At 36.7% G+C, this 17,487-nt stretch overlaps 1 protein-coding gene across 7 annotated transcripts in view; it reads left to right on the forward strand.

The window, feature by feature from the left end:
- The window catches only part of PMS1 (PMS1 homolog 1, mismatch repair system component), a 102,056-nt gene that overhangs the window by 5,317 nt on the left and 79,252 nt on the right, over positions 1 to 17,487 (forward strand). For 6 of the 7 annotated variants that reach the window (XM_040475636.1, XM_040475630.1, XM_040475635.1 and 3 more), the window contains 3 exons: positions 185 to 283; positions 2,786 to 2,937; positions 13,307 to 13,489. In XM_040475636.1, the coding sequence (XP_040331570.1) occupies positions 2,806 to 2,937; positions 13,307 to 13,489 (315 nt within the window). In that variant the 5' untranslated portion in view covers positions 185 to 283; positions 2,786 to 2,805. The remainder of the gene's footprint in view (positions 1 to 184; positions 284 to 2,785; positions 2,938 to 13,306; positions 13,490 to 17,487) is intronic. The other variant, XM_040475632.1, reaches the window with a different exon arrangement.

Here is a 17,487-nt window from a genome sequence, read left to right on the forward strand (position 1 = left end):
CTTGACCTCAGTAAACTGGAAGATTGGGATGAAATTAGGGACTTGGGGAGAAAAATAGTAAATTTGGTAAGACACATTGTAGAGAATGAGGCAAAGATGCTGAGGATTAATAAGATTGCCCAGAAAGAGTAAAAGGTGAGGTGATGCTAAAGTTATACCCCAAAGTTTGATTTGTTTTTCTTAGATCCTTGGGATTCTCAAACTAAAGTAGAAGACCTCTTGAACCCAAGCCTGACCTGGTTCCAGGCCATGGATTAACCTCTGTGGAAGTAAGGATTCGAAGGTGAGGGTAGGGACGGTATTCATTTAGGTGTTTGGAGGAACTCAATGTAGTCCAGGTATCCTGGGATCTTTAAAATGTGTATGTGAAACGTTGTAATAAGTTGTATTCATTATCTTATTTACTTCTCACCAAAACCATATATTATTATCTTCTCCATTTCTATAGATTAGGTGATTGAGTTCTAGATTTTAATTTTATTAGCATACGAGCTAGGATATAATGAAACCTGCTCTGTTTCGTTATAACAGATATAACAGAGCCTGCTGTGTTAACCACTACTCTGTATGTCTCTGTCCAATAGAACTATAATGTATGCCATGTATAATTTTAGATGTTCTCATAATCATATTAAAACAAATTTTAAAAATGAAGTTAATTTTAATACTGAGGTAAGCCAGTATATTCAGAACATCATTTTTTCTTAAGGTCCATATAAGAACTTAATAAAAGTGTATATTGTATATGTTTTTTTTATATTGAGTTTGAAACCCAGATTGTATTAGAATATCTTAATTTGGAGTAGCCACATTTCAAGTGCTCAGTAGTCACATTTGCCTAGTGGCTACCATGTTGGATAGTGCGGCTCTATATCCTCAGACCTGTGTCCAGTCAGAACCTTGGGTAGAGTGCAGAGGGTGCCTTTTGCTATGATAGCACTAATTTGTCTGAATGGTATGAGAGTGGAGTGGCCTAACTGTCCACACTGTTTTCCAGACTACAATAGCCTCCCAGCCCTTGAGAGCCACAAAAAAAATTGAGAGATGGTTGTTTACAAAGCCACTCTCCCTAAAACTATGTACCCCAAAACTAAATCAAATATGCAGCTTAATTAGAAGTTAATTGTTAGTATTAAAAATTCCCATCATTCCATTCCATAATGACCCCATATCACAATACTGTACATTTTCTGTAGCCTTGTCATTTACAGAAAACTTCATATAGCTTGCTTATTTGATCCTCACAGCAAACCAGTGAGACACTATCCCCATTGATACAGGTAATGAATTGATTTTATACAGAAAGGTAAGTGATTTGTTTCAGTTAACATGTAATAAAGATGAACCTCCAAACACGTTTTTTAAAGACTCCAATCTGGTATGTTTTTCTGCTGTGCTAATCAGATTTGCCTTGTACAAAGCATAATATAGTTCTATTTTTTAACGGTGATCAGTTAACATTGCTCAGAACTCAGTATGTTGGCCTCTTCCCATAAATGCATCCCCTAAATTCCTATGTAATTGTTCTAGTGACTACTCTCCATTTCTTGTTTACCTATTCTTTACATGACTGTGCTGTTTATGTTTTAATTTGCCTGAGAAAGGATCCTAAATGGATATCTTTTTAGTTTGTTTGGCATTGCTGGCATTGCTTTTGTTTGGATTTAGATTCCATAGGATCAAATCATGTGAGCATGTGAATCATGGTAAATTAAAGAAGTACCTAGGGTTCCCCTCTTTCCCATTTTTGGGTCTTGCAATAGAAGAATTGCACTCTTTCAAGTTAGTGTTTTTTCTTTTCCTGAAATCTCTTCTGAAATTAAGCATTAAGGCAGATGCAAACCTTACTCCCTGTATGCTTTACATATGGGATTTCCATATGAGGTTTTTTTTGTTTCTTTGTTTGAAAGGGTTTTATTAGACAAAGGGTTTTTTAAATTTATATAAAAATTTTTTTAGTGAGTAGGGGACAGCAGCAGAGTGGGGAAGAGAGAATCTCAAGCAGGTTCCATGCTCAGTGTGGACCTTGATAAGGGGCTCAATCTCACGAGCCTGTGATCATGACCTGAGCTGAAATTAAGAGTCAGGCACTCAACTAACTGAGCCACTCAGGTGCCCCTAGACATAGGCTTTTTTAGCTAAAACATTTAGTGGCAAAGAGATTTTGGATATATAGGTTCGACTGTATGTAAAGGACCTTGAATGCCAGCATAGAGATTGGAGCTTTGTCTTGGGAAGCTCCATGATTGGAATGATGTTTTAGGCACGGTAGTATAGAAGATAGCTATCTGATATGTCTGAGATCTGAGTAGTTTATATTAATGGTAATGCTAGGGTCTAGGTACCCTAATTGCAATAGAGCTCAGTGACTGAAAAAGGCATTGGACTCATCATAATGTATAGATGATTAATGATGTTTGAGAATGCCATTAAGGTTTATGACTGACTGATGTCATCCACATCCCAAGGATCCACCTGGTCATTCCTAGCTTGGTAGATCATATACTACACGCATTATAGCACAATTCTTCTTATTGTTGTTTAATTATTACCATAGTGTGATATACTAGCTAACTTCTCTGTGCCTCAGTCTCGTAAGATGGAGGTGAGATTTCTATTTTAAAGAATATTGTAAGAAATAAATGATTTAATACTGTGTGCTTAAAATAGATCCTGGCATACTGGGAAGTTCAGTAAATGTGAGCTGCTATTAATTATTGTTACTATCAGATCTGTTAGGAATGTTTGATAATGTTTATTTTTATAACTTACATTTTATCTTTAGCTACTCTGCTAAAAGCTAGAATGAAACAGTTGCCTGCAGCAACAGTGCGCCTCCTTTCAAGTTCTCAGATAATCACTTCAGTGGTCAGTGTTGTGAAAGAGCTCATTGAAAACTCCTTGGATGCAGGTGCCACAAGCATAGATGTTAAACTGGTGAGTGTCCCTGAAAAGCCAAATACCTTTAAAGCAAAAAAGGGCTGGGCAGATGAGTTCTCCTTACAGCTGTTATCTTTCTCTTTCTATGTATTAGTGAATTATTCTTAGGACATTGCATGTTTTACTTTCTTAAGAGTAAATTCTTAAAAATAAATTTTAACTTAAGTCAATATTACAGTAACACTAAAGGAAATTTTAAAAGAAAAGTTATTCTTTAGGACTCCATCACCAAAAACATGAATCTAATTTGTCCATATTTTCTACTATTATTCTTTGGTTATGCTTGGTTATTTACTTGTTTTATGCTCATTTGCATTTTATCTTTTCCACAAACCTAATTTCAAAACTATTTCCCTTGTTGTGTCATAGTTGTCACATTAAAAAATTTTAAGTGCTATATATTAAATCATGAGTTAATATGACTTACGATATTGATTTATTACAATTAGTTTGCATGTCTATCTCCCTTATTATAAACTACTAGCTCCTAGAGGTAAGGTATATATTTTTTCATTTTTTGTGCGCTTCATACCTGGCCAGTGCCTGGTACATAATGGTGAATAAATTGTTTGAGTGAATGTAGGAATACATTTTTATAATCTTCTAATTATCAGGTATTTACAGTTAGGATGACAGCATAAATGATACTGATAAAAATCTTTATAGCAGAGGCTTTCCTTTTTTCATATATATATATGTATATATATATTTTATAGTTTGTACGTGAACTACATATACATGTAGTTGTAATTGCTCCTTATAAAAACTCTGAATTATCTACTACTATACCTGTTTTACAAGTAATTAAGGTTCTGAGAACTTTCCCAAAGTCCTATAATTAGTAAGTAGTGAATCAGATTGTAGTTCAGATCTTTCTGTTTCTAAAACCCATTCAAGATCTTTGCTCTATGCTAGTGGTTTTAATAATGTTTGGGTGTATCAGAATACTTTAGTTACTGGGCCCTAGAATTACATTTGTAACAAGTTTCTAGTTGATGCTGAGAACTGCTGTTATAAGCCATTTCAAACCTGTATTAAAGTTTTTTTTTTTTTTAATTTTTTTCTACATTTATTTATTTTTGAGAGACAGAGCACTAGTGGGGGAGGGGCAGAGAGAGAGAGAGAGAGACAGACAGACAGACAGACAGACAGACAATCCAAAGCAGGCTCCAGGCTCTGAGTTGTCAGCACAGAGCCCAACGTGGGGCTTGAACTCACAAACTGTGAGATCGTGACCTGAGCCGAAGTTGGACGCTCAACCGACTGAGCCATCCAGGTGCCCCAAACCTGTATTTGTTTTCAACAATATACAGTTGGCCCTTGAACAACACAGGTTTGAACTGCATGAGTCCACTTTGATGTGGATTTTTTATTTGATAAATATAGTACAGTACTGCAAATATATTTTCTTTTCCTTACGATTTTAATAACATTGTCTTTTTCTGAATTTACTATATTGTAAGAATATATAGCATATACTATATGTAACATACAAAATGTGTGTTAATTGACTTTTTGTGTTATTGGTGAAGCTGCTAGTCAATATGAGGCTATTAAGAGGAGGCTGGGAACATGGCGGAGTAAGAGGACCCTAAGCTCACCTAGTTCCACAGATACAACTAGGTAACACTCACATCAGTGTAAATAACCCGGAACAGACTTGAAGGCTGGCAAAACAAACTCCACAACTAAAGAGAAGTGGTAGACAAGAGGCCACATCAAAGACGGTAGGAAGAGCAGAGACGTGGTGGGGAGTGCTCCATGGAGGGGAGAGAACTGCAGATATGAAGAGGGAGGAGAAATAGACTATATTGCACTAGGCAACCTGCATGGGGAAGATGAAGCCCCAAATATGTGGCTTTGAAAGCCAGAGGGGCCGAATTCCATGAATTCTTAAAGCCAGCAGGACCTAAAGCATGGAATTTTAAAAAGCCACATTCTGGGAGAGCCTGGATAACAATAGGAAGTGGAGTCCCTGCCCTTAAAGAGAGCACAACCAACAGCCCTTGGAGTTACAGCATAGAAACAGCAGTTTGAAAATGGGAGGGAGAGTAGTTTACTCATTTCAGAGCATGTCCCGGACAGCAGGGATCACTGTGGGTCTCCTCCCGGAAAAAAGGAATGGGCAGATACCATTTCTCTCCCATATGCCCCAGTGCAAACACATGGCCACGTGTGAGAACCAGCGTGGCACTGACACTACCTAACTTGCTTACCCCATGGCCCCTGCCCCAACACTGCACTTCAGCAGATCCACACTTCCCAGTCACATATGCCTCAGTTCTGACATTTTGAGTCCCCTCTCCCAGAAGACCAGTGCAAACCTTCCCAACACTGTATCTTCCAACCTATGCACTATGTGGGGCTTCAGTCTAGCAGCGGCAGCAGGTCTCGTTTTGCAAGCAGACCAGCACTCATCTTGTTAAAACTGTGTGCCCCACAGCAGCCAGGGACCAAATAGTGCCCACAACAGTCAAGGAGAATCTCTGCAGGGTACTGCAGCAAAGGAAAAAGCAGCCAGGATACAACAGCAGGCCCAACACACATAGGAGACACTCCTGAAGTGACACGTTCTGGTGAATAGGGGACACTGCACTGTGGTTGACTTTCCTAACACACAGAAACAGACACAGAGAGCTAGACACAATGAAGAGACAGGATATATGTACCAAATGAAAGAGCAAGGCCAAACCACAGCAAGAAACCTAGGAGAAACAGATACAAGTAATATGCCTGATAGAGAATTTAAAGTAATGATCATAAAGATACTGAACTTGAGAAAAGAGTGGGGGACATCAGTGAGGTCCTTAACAAAGAGAGAAAAAAAGAACAAGCTATAAATAACACAGTAAATGAAATTTAAGAAACAATAGATCGAATAATAGCAGGCTAGAGGATGCAGAGGAGCAAATTAGCAACCTGGAGCACAGAATCTTAGAAAGTAATCAAGCCAAACGGTGAGAGAAAAAATTATTCAAAATGAGAATGGACTTAGAGAAGTCAGTGACTCCATCAAGCATAATATTTGTACTATAGGGATCCCAGAAGAAGAGAAAAGGGGGAAGAAAATATATTTGAAGAAATAATAGCTGAAAATGTCCTTAATCTGGGAAAGGAAACAGAGGTCCAGATGCAGGAGGCACAGAGATCCCTCAACAAAATCAACCCAAGGAGGCATACATAAAGACATATAGTAATTAAAATGGCAAAAAGTAGTGATAGAGAATTTTAAAAGCAGTAAGAGAAGCCAGTTCCATATAAGGGAAACCCCATAAGGCTATCAGCAGGTTTGTCAGTAGAAACTTGGCAGGCCAGAAGGGAATGGCATGATATAGTCAAAGTGCTGAAAGGAAAAAACCTACAGCCAAGGGTACTCTATTCATCAAGGCAATCATTCAGAACAGGAGAGAGTGAGTTTCCCCATTCAGAATAGGAGAGAGAAAAAGGAATTCATGACCACTAAACCAACCCTCCTATAAGAAATGTTAAAGGGACGGGGCGCCTGGGTGGCGCAGTCGGTTAAGCGTCTGACTTCAGCCAGGTCACGATCTCGCGGTCCGTGAGTTCGAGCCCCGCGTCGGGCTCTGGGCTGATGGCTCAGAGCCTGGAGCCTGTTTCCGATTCTGTGTCTCCCTCTCTCTCTGCCCCTCCCCTGTTCATGCTCTGTCTCTCTCTGTCCCAAAAATAAATAAATGTTGAAAAAAAAAATTAAAAAAAAAAAAAGAAATGTTAAAGGGGATGGGGCACCTGGGTGGCTCAGTCAGTTGAGCGTCTGACTTCGGCTCAGGTCACCATCTCGCGGTCCATGAGTTCGAGCCCCGCATCAGGCCCCTGTGCTGACAGCTCAGAGCCTGGAGCCTGTTTCAGATTCTGTGTCTCCCTCTCTCTGACCCTCCCCTGTTCATGCTCTGTCTCTCTCTGTCTCAAAAATAAATAAACGTTAAAAAAAATTTTTTTAATAAAAAAAAAAAGAAATGTTAAAGGGGAGTCTTTGAGTGGAAAGGGAAGAGCAAAAGTAGGAGTAAAAAAAGTGAGAAGCACTAAAGCAGTAAAAATAAGTATGTCTTTAAAAATTGGTCAAGAGTGGGGCGCCTGGGTGGCTCAGCCAGTTGGGCAGCTGACTTCAGCTTACGTCATGATCTCACAGCTTGTGAGCTCGAGCTCCACATGGGGCTCTGCGCTGACAGCTCAGAGCCTGGAGCCTGCTTTAGATTCGGTGTCTCTCTGCCTCTCTGCACCACCCCCACTCGCATTCTGTCTGTCTTTCAAAAATAAATAAACATTTAAATAAAAATAAAATAAAAATCAGTCAAGAGATTCACAGAAGGATGTAAAATATGACACCATATACCTAAAACATTTGGAGAGAGAAGAAATGGTTCAGACTTAAGTGACCATCAATCAGCTTAATATAGACTGCTATATGCAAAAACCCAAAAAGCCAGTAATAAAAATGCAAAAAATAAAGAGAAAAGAATCCAGGTATATAATTTTAAAGAAAGCCAGCAAACCTTGAAAGAGAGCAAGAGAAGAAAGTATCAGAGAACTACAAAAACAGCCATAAAACAAGTAACAAAATGGCAATAAATATCAATAATTACTTTGAATATAAATGGACTAAATGTTCAAATCAAAAGATGTAGGGTGATGGAATTGATAAAAACCCAAGACCAGTCTATTTTCTGCCAACAAGAGACTCATTTCAGACCTAAAAACATCTGCAGATTGGAAGTGTGGGATGGAGAAACATATTTCATGTATATGATGTCAAAAGAAAGCAGGGGTAGCAATGATTTATGTCGGACAAAATAGACTTTAAAACCAAGACAGTAACAAGAGACAAGGGCACTCTATAATTGTAGAGGACAATCCAGCAAGAAGATGTAACAACTGTAAATATTTACGCACCCAACGTAGCACTTAAATGAGTAAAATAGCTAAAAAGAAACAGGAACTAATTGATAGTAATAAAATAACATAGAGGACTTTAACACTTCACTTACATCAGTGGACAGATAATCTAGGAAAATTAACAGGGAAACAGTAGCTTTGAATGACACACTGGACCAAATGGATTTAACAGATATATTTAGGACAGTCCATTCTAAAACAGCAGAATAGACTTTCTTTTCATAGTCCATCGTAAAACAGCAGAATACACTTTCTTTTCAAGTGCTCATCACACATTCTCCAGAATGGATCACATATTAGGCCACAACACAAGTGTCAACATTCAGAAAGAACAAAGTCATACCATGCATCTTTTCTGACCATAATGAAACCAAATAACCACAAAGAATCTGGAAAGAGCACAAATACATAGAGGTTAAATAACATGCTACCAAACAATGAATAGGTCAGCCAAGAAATCAAAGAAATTAAAAAAAAAAAAAAAAAGAAAAGAAAAAAAAACCATGGAGACAAATGAAAATGCAACAGTCTAAAATCTTTGGGATGCAGCAAAAGTGGATCTAAGATGGAAGTTTACAGCAATACAGGCTTACCTCAAGAAGCAAGAAAAATTTCAAACAACCTAACCGTATACCTAAAGGAGCTAGAAAAAGAACAAACAAAACCCAAAATGAGTAGAAGAAAGGAGATGTAAAGATTAGAGCAGAAATAAATGACACAAACTAAAAAAGTAATAAAATGTCAGTTTAGGAGCTGGTTTTTAGAAAGGATCAAAAAGATTGGTAAGCCTCTAGTTAGACTCATCAAAAAAGAAAAAAAAAAAGAAATAAAATCACAAATGAAGAGAAATAACCAACACCACAGAAATACAATTAGAGTATTATGAAAAAGTATATGCCAACAAATTGTAGAACCTAGAAGAAACATAAATTCCTAGAAATTTATGAACTACCAAAAACTGCAAAAAGGAAGATGTAAAAAATCTGAATAGACTGATTACCAGCAGTGAAATTGAATCAGTAATCAAAAAACTCCCAACAGACAAAAATTGCAAATGAACTGGCTTTACAGGGGAATTCTTCTAAACATTTTAGGAGTTAATACCTACTCTCAAACTATTCCACAAAAATAGAGGAAGGAAAACTTCCAAATTTATTGTATGAGGTCAGCATTACCCCGTCACCAAAGCCAGATAAAGACATCACAATTAAAGAGAACTGCAATCCAAAATCTCTGATGAACATAGATGCCAAAATCCTCAACAAAATATTAGCAAAGAGAATCCAACAGTACATTTAAAAACATCATTCACCATGGGAGATGCCTGGGTAGTTCAGTTGGTTAAGCATCTGACTTCAGCTCAGGTCATGATCTCCACTTTGTGAGTTCAAGCACCACATCAGGCTATCTGCTGTCAGCACAGAGCCCACTTTGGATCCTCTGTCCCTCTCTGCCCCTTCCCTGACCTCAAGAATAAATAAACATAAAAAAAATTTTTTTTTTAATGTTTTATTTATTTTTGAGACAGAGAGAGACAGAGCATGAGCAGGGGAGGGGCAGAGACAGAGGACACACAGAATCTGAAGCAGGCTCCAGGCTCTGAGCCGTCAGCACACAGTCCAACACGGGGCTTGAACTCACAAACCGCGAGATCATAACCTGAGCCAAAGTTGGAAGCCCAACCGACTGAGCCACCCAGGCGCACCCCCCCTTTTTTATTTTTATTTTTTTAAATGTTTTATTTATTTTTGAGACCGAGAGTATGAGCAGGGGAGGGGCAACATTTAAAAAATTTATTCACCATGATCAAGTGGGATCTATTCTTGGGTTGCAAGGGTTTTTCAATATTTGAGAATCAGTCAATGTGATAAATCAATGAGAGGATAAAAACCGTATTATTTCAATAGGTGCAGGAAAAGTATTTGACAAAATACAATATCCATTCATGATAAAAGCCTTCAACAACAACAACAAACCATCACTAGAGTAGGTTTAGACAGAACATAACTCAATATAATACCACTGACATAGTAATGGAGAAGAACTGAGAGCTTTTCCCCTAAGGTCAGGAACAAGACAAGGATGTCCACTCTCACCACCTTTATTCACATGTTGCTGGAAGTCCTAGATATCAGACAATAGGTAGTCAGACAACAGAAAATAATAAAAGGCATCTAAATTGGTAAAGAGGAAATAAAACTTTCACAATTTCAGATGACATGATACTATATTTTAAAAACCCTAAAGACTCCTCCAAAAACTGCTAGAACTAGAACTACCATAAATGAATTCAATAAAGTCACACAATACAAAATCAACATACAGAAATCTGTTTCACTTCTGTATACTAATAATGATTAGTAATATAATTCTGTATACTAAGTAACAGAAAGAGAAATTTCAAAAAATCCCATCTACAACTGCACCTAAAATAATAAGATACCTAAGAATAAAGTTAACCAAGGAAGTGAAAGATCTATACTCTGAAAACTGTAAACTCTGTTGGAAGAAATTGAAGACATGAAGAAGTGGAGAGACATTCCATGTTATGGGTTAGGAGAACAAATGTTAAAATGTTCATGCTACCCAAAGCAATCTACAAATTTAATACAATCCCCATCAAAATAACAACACCATTTTCACAGAACGGGAATAAACAGTCCTAAAATTTGTATGGAATCACAAAGACCCTGAATAGCCAAAGCAGTCTTGAAAAAGAAATACAAAACTGGAAGGATCACAATCCCAAACTTCCAAGTTATATTACAAAGCTGTAGTAATCAAAACACTATGGTACCAGTACAAAAATAGACACATAGATCAATAAAACAGAACAGAAAACCCAGAAGTAAACCCATAATTTTATGGTCAATTAATCTTCCACAAAGGAAGCAAGAAAAATGCAATGGGAAAAAGACAGTCTCTTCAATAAATAGTGCTGGGAAAACTGGACAGCTATATGTGAAAGAAACTGCACCACTTTCTTAAACCATACACACAAATAAATTCAAAATGGATTAAAGATCTAAATGTGAGACCTGAAACCATAAACTCTTGTAAGAGCACACAAAGTCAGACATAATTTGTCAGACTTTGGCTGTAACATTTTTCTAGATATGTCTTATCAGACCAGTGAAGTAAAAGCAAAAATAAGCTATTAGCACAACATCACAATAAAAAGCTTCTGCACAGCAAAGAAAACAATAAAACTAGAAGGCAACCTACCAAATGGGTGAAGATATTTGCAAATGGCATATCCAAAATGTATAGAGAACTGCTACAACTCAACACCAAAACCCCAAATAATCCAATTAAAAAATAGAATACATGAACATTTTCCCAAAGAAGTACAGATGACTAACAAACATGAAATGATGTTCAGCATCATCAGAGAAACGCAAATCAAAACTGCAATGAGAGATCACCTCACACCTGTTAGAATGGCTAAAATCACCAGCACAAGAAACAAAGTGTTGAAGGTGTGGAGAAAAAGGAACCCTCTTGCACTCTTGGTGGGAATGCAAACTGGTGCATTGGAAAACAATATTGAGGTTCATCAAAAAGTTAAAAATAGAACTACCCTATGATGAAATAGGTGAAGGGGATTAACAGCACACTTGTCTTGATGAGCACCAAGTAATAGATGAAAGTACTGAATCACTATATTGTACACTTGAACATATAATGCTATGTTAACTCTGCTAGAATTAAAAATTAAAAAAAAAATAGGCTATTAAGTTCTTGAGAAGTCAAAAATTATACATGGATTTTTGACAACGTGGGAGTCAGCACCCCTAATTCTTGTGTTTAAGGGTCAACGTATTGTAACCTTTATAAACATGGAAAATATTTATTAAACCCAAAGAAAGGCAATTTATGTTTTTTAAGGTATTTTGTATACTATAGTGACTGATTCTGATTAGAATACAATTGATAATAAATAGGATTAGATAATTATATTTGACATATTTCACTCCTGAATCTTAGGCAGACATACTTTGTTCTTAAAGCTCTCTGGAAGAAAAGCACGTTTTTAAAAATAGTGTTAGGCAGCCCACAGAAGTCTTCTGATAAAAGTAAAGTACACATTTTTATCTGGCTGTATATTTTAGTATCTTGATATTTACCAGTTTCTGCTTTGTAGAGTTTGAAAATAAATGACTGTGTTGCTGTACATGATAAGACTTGTTTTATTATGATTTCATACAATAATAACTATCCTGACTAGGAATGTTTTCATAATTAGTTAAAGTTGATCTTATTTTAAAAATTTAAACAGATCTTTGTATTATTTTACTCACGTGTCTGGAGTTGTATTTGTATTGCAAGATTAGTTTTCTGTAGTTAATGATTTTTCTATAAAATGAAGCAGCCAAACTGTTTCTAGGATGTTAATTGTGGATTGAGAGAGATGAGGAACTAATTCTTAAGGGTCTCCCTCCAACACCTTACATATCTAATTTACCTAAAAAGTACTTACACAGTATTACTTAAATTCAGGTTATTAAAAAACTGTATTATTTTAAAATAATAGAGTGATTGTAATTGCAGGAAGATCTCTATAGGGATTTAGATTTTGTTTTTGAACCTTTTTTTAAATGTTTATTTTAATTTATTTTGAGGGGGGGGGCAGAGAAAGGGAGAGAGACAGAATCCCGAGCCGCATCATGGGACTCGAACTTGCAAACTGAGATCATGACCTGAGCTGAGATCAAGAGTCATACACTTAACCAGCTGAGCCACTCAGGTGTCCCTAGATTTTGTTTTTGTTATGTATGCATACTTTTAGTATTAGCCTACAAATACTAAGCTATGAATTGAGTTGGGGTTTTTTTCCTCATTTTTCAAGTAAAGAACTCACAGAGATTGCCAAATTTAATGTATTTTCTCAGCATTTTTCTGTTCAGTGATTATTTGCAAAAAGAACTTTAGAAAGTTATACTAAATATTTAAAATTCTTATGAAAGCAGTAAATAGTTAAAGGGAGAAAGTATTGAAAAGTATTAAAAGGCTGAATAAGGATAATTGCTAGACTCTTGGTGGGTAGAATCAGCTGCTGTTTTTGAAGGTGATAGTATTCAGTTTTGTTTTTTTGAGAGATTATATATGCAAAAGCATATATAATTTAGTAGAATTTTCTTAGTCAAGTTTAAATGTAAATTTAAACACAGACATCCAATGGTGCTGAAATACTTCAAGGGAACTGACTTCTTTATTTTACAATTAGACTGACTTCTTTATTTTACAATTGAATCTGAGTTCAGGGAAAACAAGGGGCTTCCCCATTGTACCATAGTTAGGAATTGATAGAGTTAACAATTTGAACTCTTACTTTCTTAATATTAAGATTCCACAAAAGGTAAATAAATGACACAACTGTTTCTCTTATGTTGCTTTCTGTTTCTGTGACAACAGTTTACTGTATGTACTAAAAGTATTCTTTAACTTTTTATAGGAGAACTATGGATTTGATAAAATTGAGGTGCGAGACAATGGTGAGGGTATCAAGGCCACTGATGCACCTGTAATGGCAATGAAATACTACACTTCAAAAATAAATAGTCATGAAGATCTTGAAAATTTGACAACTTACGGTTTTCGTGGAGAAGCATTGGGGTCAATTTGTTGCGTAGCTGAGGTAAGGTAATTTATATTGACTTTTTTAGTGATTTCACACTCAGAATGGTAGCATTAAGAGAAAACTAACCCAGGATTTGGCAGAGTGTAGTTTTTTTTTTTTATTGTAGTAGAATATACATAACATAAAATTTACCATTTAAGCCATTTTTAAGTGTACAGTTCAGTGATTTTAAGCATGTGTAGCCATCATTGCCATCCATTTCCAGAACTTTGACATCACTCCAAACTAAAACTCTGTGCCCATTTAATGGTTAGTCCCCATTATCCTTCTCCACCTCCAATCCCTTGTAACCACTATTCTACTTTCTGTCTCCATGAATTTGACTAATGGAGTCATATAATATTTAACCTTTTGTGTCTGGCTTATTTCATTTAGCAAAATGTCTTCTACATCTTATAACATGTATTGGAATTTTATTCCTTCTTAAGGTTGAATGATCCTCTGTGGTATGTTTAAATCATGTTTTTGTTTATCCTTTTATTTGTTGATGGACATTTGGGTTATTTCCACCTTTTGGCCATTGTGAATAATGCTACTGTGAATGCGGGTGTGCAAATGTCTGTTGAAGTCCCTGCTTTCACTTCTTTTGAGTAAAAATCTAGAAGTGGAATTGCTGTATCATGGTAATTCTGTCTGATCTTTTGAGGAAAGGCAAAGTGTGTTTTGCAATGTTAATATTTTGTTTTAAGTTTATTTATTTTGAGAGAGAGCACATGTGCGAGTAGACGAGGGGCAGAGAGAGAATCCTAAGCAGGGCTCGAATTCACTAACTGTGAGATCGTGACCTGAGCTGAAATCCAGAGTCAGACGCTTAACGGACTGAGCCACCCAGGAAGTGCTACAATGTTAATGTTTATAAATAGAAAAAGTACTTTAATGACCCATTGACTTTGAAAAAATGTATTAAAATTAAACCGCTATCTTAATTATAAGCTCTTCTTAGAGATTTTACTGTAGTAAAGTTCATTGTGAATCTCTAAGAGTGGTGGCTTTATAGTAGTTACGTTTCCCTATGCGTACTTGACTATGAAATCCTTTTATTGGTAAGCATTTCACTGTTTTGTTGTTATTGTACTGTGGAACCCACTCTGGAAATACCTCTCTAGTAAATACAGATAGATTGATTCTAGAGATGTGAATTGACTTGTTCTAAACCCTAGCTAATCAGAGGCAGACTGGATCCCAGAACTTTGCTCTCCTGATCCTGGTTAGGTGCTTTCAATGTTGGTAACCCCTCATTTCAGTGCCTGAGCAACTTGTTTGCGTAGTACCATATATACTTCTCTGCCTCTGCACTAGATTTCATAACTAGTTTGTGGCAAAGCCTATCTAAAACTTTGATCTGTTCATTTCCATGTGTCTCACTTACATTTGATCACACTACTCTGTACTAGGTTCTTTGTGCTCTACTGTTACTCTGTATGTCAGGCTCTGTTTTATAGTGTGATGGTATGTTTCCCATGTGTGCTCACTGGCTGTGTATCCCTCCATTTGTGCTTTGGCTTGTAGACTCTATTTGGGTAAGAATGCTCAGGTACAATTAAATGATAGGACTTTGTACCTCTTGTCCCAGAAAAGTGTCATGTATATGAGATAATGTTGCTCTTTTGTCATCCATTCTTTGGGCATCTGTTAGGTAGCCAGCCTCATCTCCCTGGCAGTCATATAATCTCCATGCTTATTGTGGTCTTCCCTTTTTCCTTCTGCCCTTAGAGTGCTGGCATAGTGTAGATTTTCTCCATTTTTTTATGAAGAGTCCCAGCACAGTATCTACTTTTCTCTTTGACTTTGGGGCTCTGTAAAGTGATACCTAACTAACAAAGAAAAATTGTGGGTAGAGGACAAGGTAGAGTTTAAAGTGGGAGAGTTTACTCTTCTAGTACTAGGGGTAAGACTAGGGGCCCTTGTGTGTTAGAATCTAGATGTTCACACATTGGTAGAGGAGAAAAGGCCTTGTCCTTCCTTACGTGCATTCTGCTTAAAACCTTTATCCAAAACACTTTATTTAAGTTCACTGAGTCTCCAAATATATTTTAGGGAAGAGCAACTAGAGGGTACAACTAACTGGACATTGCCCTTCTTCCTCCCTAGAGACTGTATCTGGGAACCTATAGCCCTGGGATCTTGTAGAAAGTGTTTGTTTCTAGAATGGGGTCAGATTTGTATCGGGGAACCTCTCAAACTCCCAGTACTAGCACATACTATTGTTTGAGCTTTTGGTAGCTATTTTAGAAATCATACAATTTATTTGAAAACATAATTATTTGATTTTTTAGCTGTTGTCCAAACGTGGTAGTCTTTAAGGTATATTTTGGCAGAGTATTGTTGAATAATATACAGCTTTTCTGGGTTTTTAAAAATTAATTGATTTTTTTATTTGAGTATAGCTGATGACATTAGTTTCGGGTATGCAGCATAGTGATTTGACAAGTTTATAAATCATGTTGTCTTCACTACAACTATAGCTAACATGTCTTAATATATTGCTATTACAGTATCATTGACTATATTCCTTATGCTGTGTCTTTTATTCCCCATGACTTAATCATTCCATAATCGAAAGCCATTATCTCCTTTCACTCAGAGGTGGAATCTAAGGGATAAAAAAACCCCACAAATGAATAAACAGAAAAAAAAGGCATTTCTGTATTTCCTATAAGATATATATAACTTTTTAGAACTGAAATTGGTTATTATCAGCTTTGTCTACTAGGTGGCAGCACTATACTTAGTCTTTTAAAATACATGGTAATAAGCCATATGATTTACTCAAATCTTTACTGTAGTTCTGATTTTAAATGGCAGTTTTGCAAGTCTGTGTCCAGTGGTGTTCTCTATTTTGTTTCTTTTTTTGATGACTTAGGCCCACTTGATATCCAAGTTTGTCATTTTGTCTTTTGTTTCATTTTTGATGCATTTTAATGCCTTGAGTATAAATACTTGAAGTAATTTGTATACCAAAATTACAAGAGAAGTAAAGGAATTGTCTAACTATCAGCATAACCTAAAACTGTAAACTTTTTAAAAATTATATTCAGTTTACACATTGTAATGTCAGGTGTTTATTTTATAGAATATTAACAGCATTTTATGTAAATCTCTTTTCTTGTAAATCTTTGGGAAACCCTCACATAGGTATGTGTGTGTGTATTTTACATACTCCAGGGCAAGATATATACTATAATCAGCACCCCTGAAGGTTCTCTCATTCCCTGTCCCAGTTAGTATTTCTCAGAGGTAATAGTTGTTATGACCTCTGTCAACATAGATTAGTTCTACCTGTTCTTGAACTTGATCTAAATGAAATCTTACAGTATATATTATTTTGTCACAAATGTTTTGATGATGATTTGAGCTTGTTTCTGAAAGCCAAAGCATCACCAAAAAATCTAGAACTGGAAGGGATCTTGGTAGTAGTAGTGGCCCCTGGTTCACTGGCAGATCCCCCATGACAGGACTGAAAACTCACCCCTCTAGCTGCCAAGCATTGGTAACTGAATGCTCAAAGCTGTGTCTCTCTCTCTGGCGATTGCCTTTACCTCATCTGTACAGCAGTAACTTACCCATATTGTGCAGGGCAACCTGCATCCAGTGACTGACTAATGAGGGGTTATAAAGATTCTATTCCAATTTAGAACAACTCTGCCATGCTGTCTCTGGTCCAGAGTGGCCCCCCCCCCCCCCCCCCCCCAACTCCCATCAGGGTCAGCCAAGTCCTTGTTTGTGACTACAGAGCCCCACTTCTTTTTCTGTCCTGCCCTCACAGGTGATCATCTCTGGAGCACCCCCAGTGAACTTCCTGCTCACTAGTCTTCGTCTCAGTCTGCTTCATGAGTAGCCACCCTAAAATGTAGGTCTTCTATGGATCTGTCTTCTCATATTATTGATAAGGAAACTGAGGTCTTATGTAGCCAAATGCTAGGTCTTCTTACTCCAACTTCAAAATATAGTCTAATAATCAGTCACTGTTTCATTGTGTGTTGTTTGCAGGGTGC

Source organism: Herpailurus yagouaroundi, unplaced genomic scaffold (assembly GCF_014898765.1).
Source record: "Herpailurus yagouaroundi ecotype Mexico unplaced genomic scaffold, PumYag 140, whole genome shotgun sequence".
Taxonomy (NCBI): Eukaryota; Metazoa; Chordata; class Mammalia; order Carnivora; family Felidae; genus Herpailurus; species Herpailurus yagouaroundi.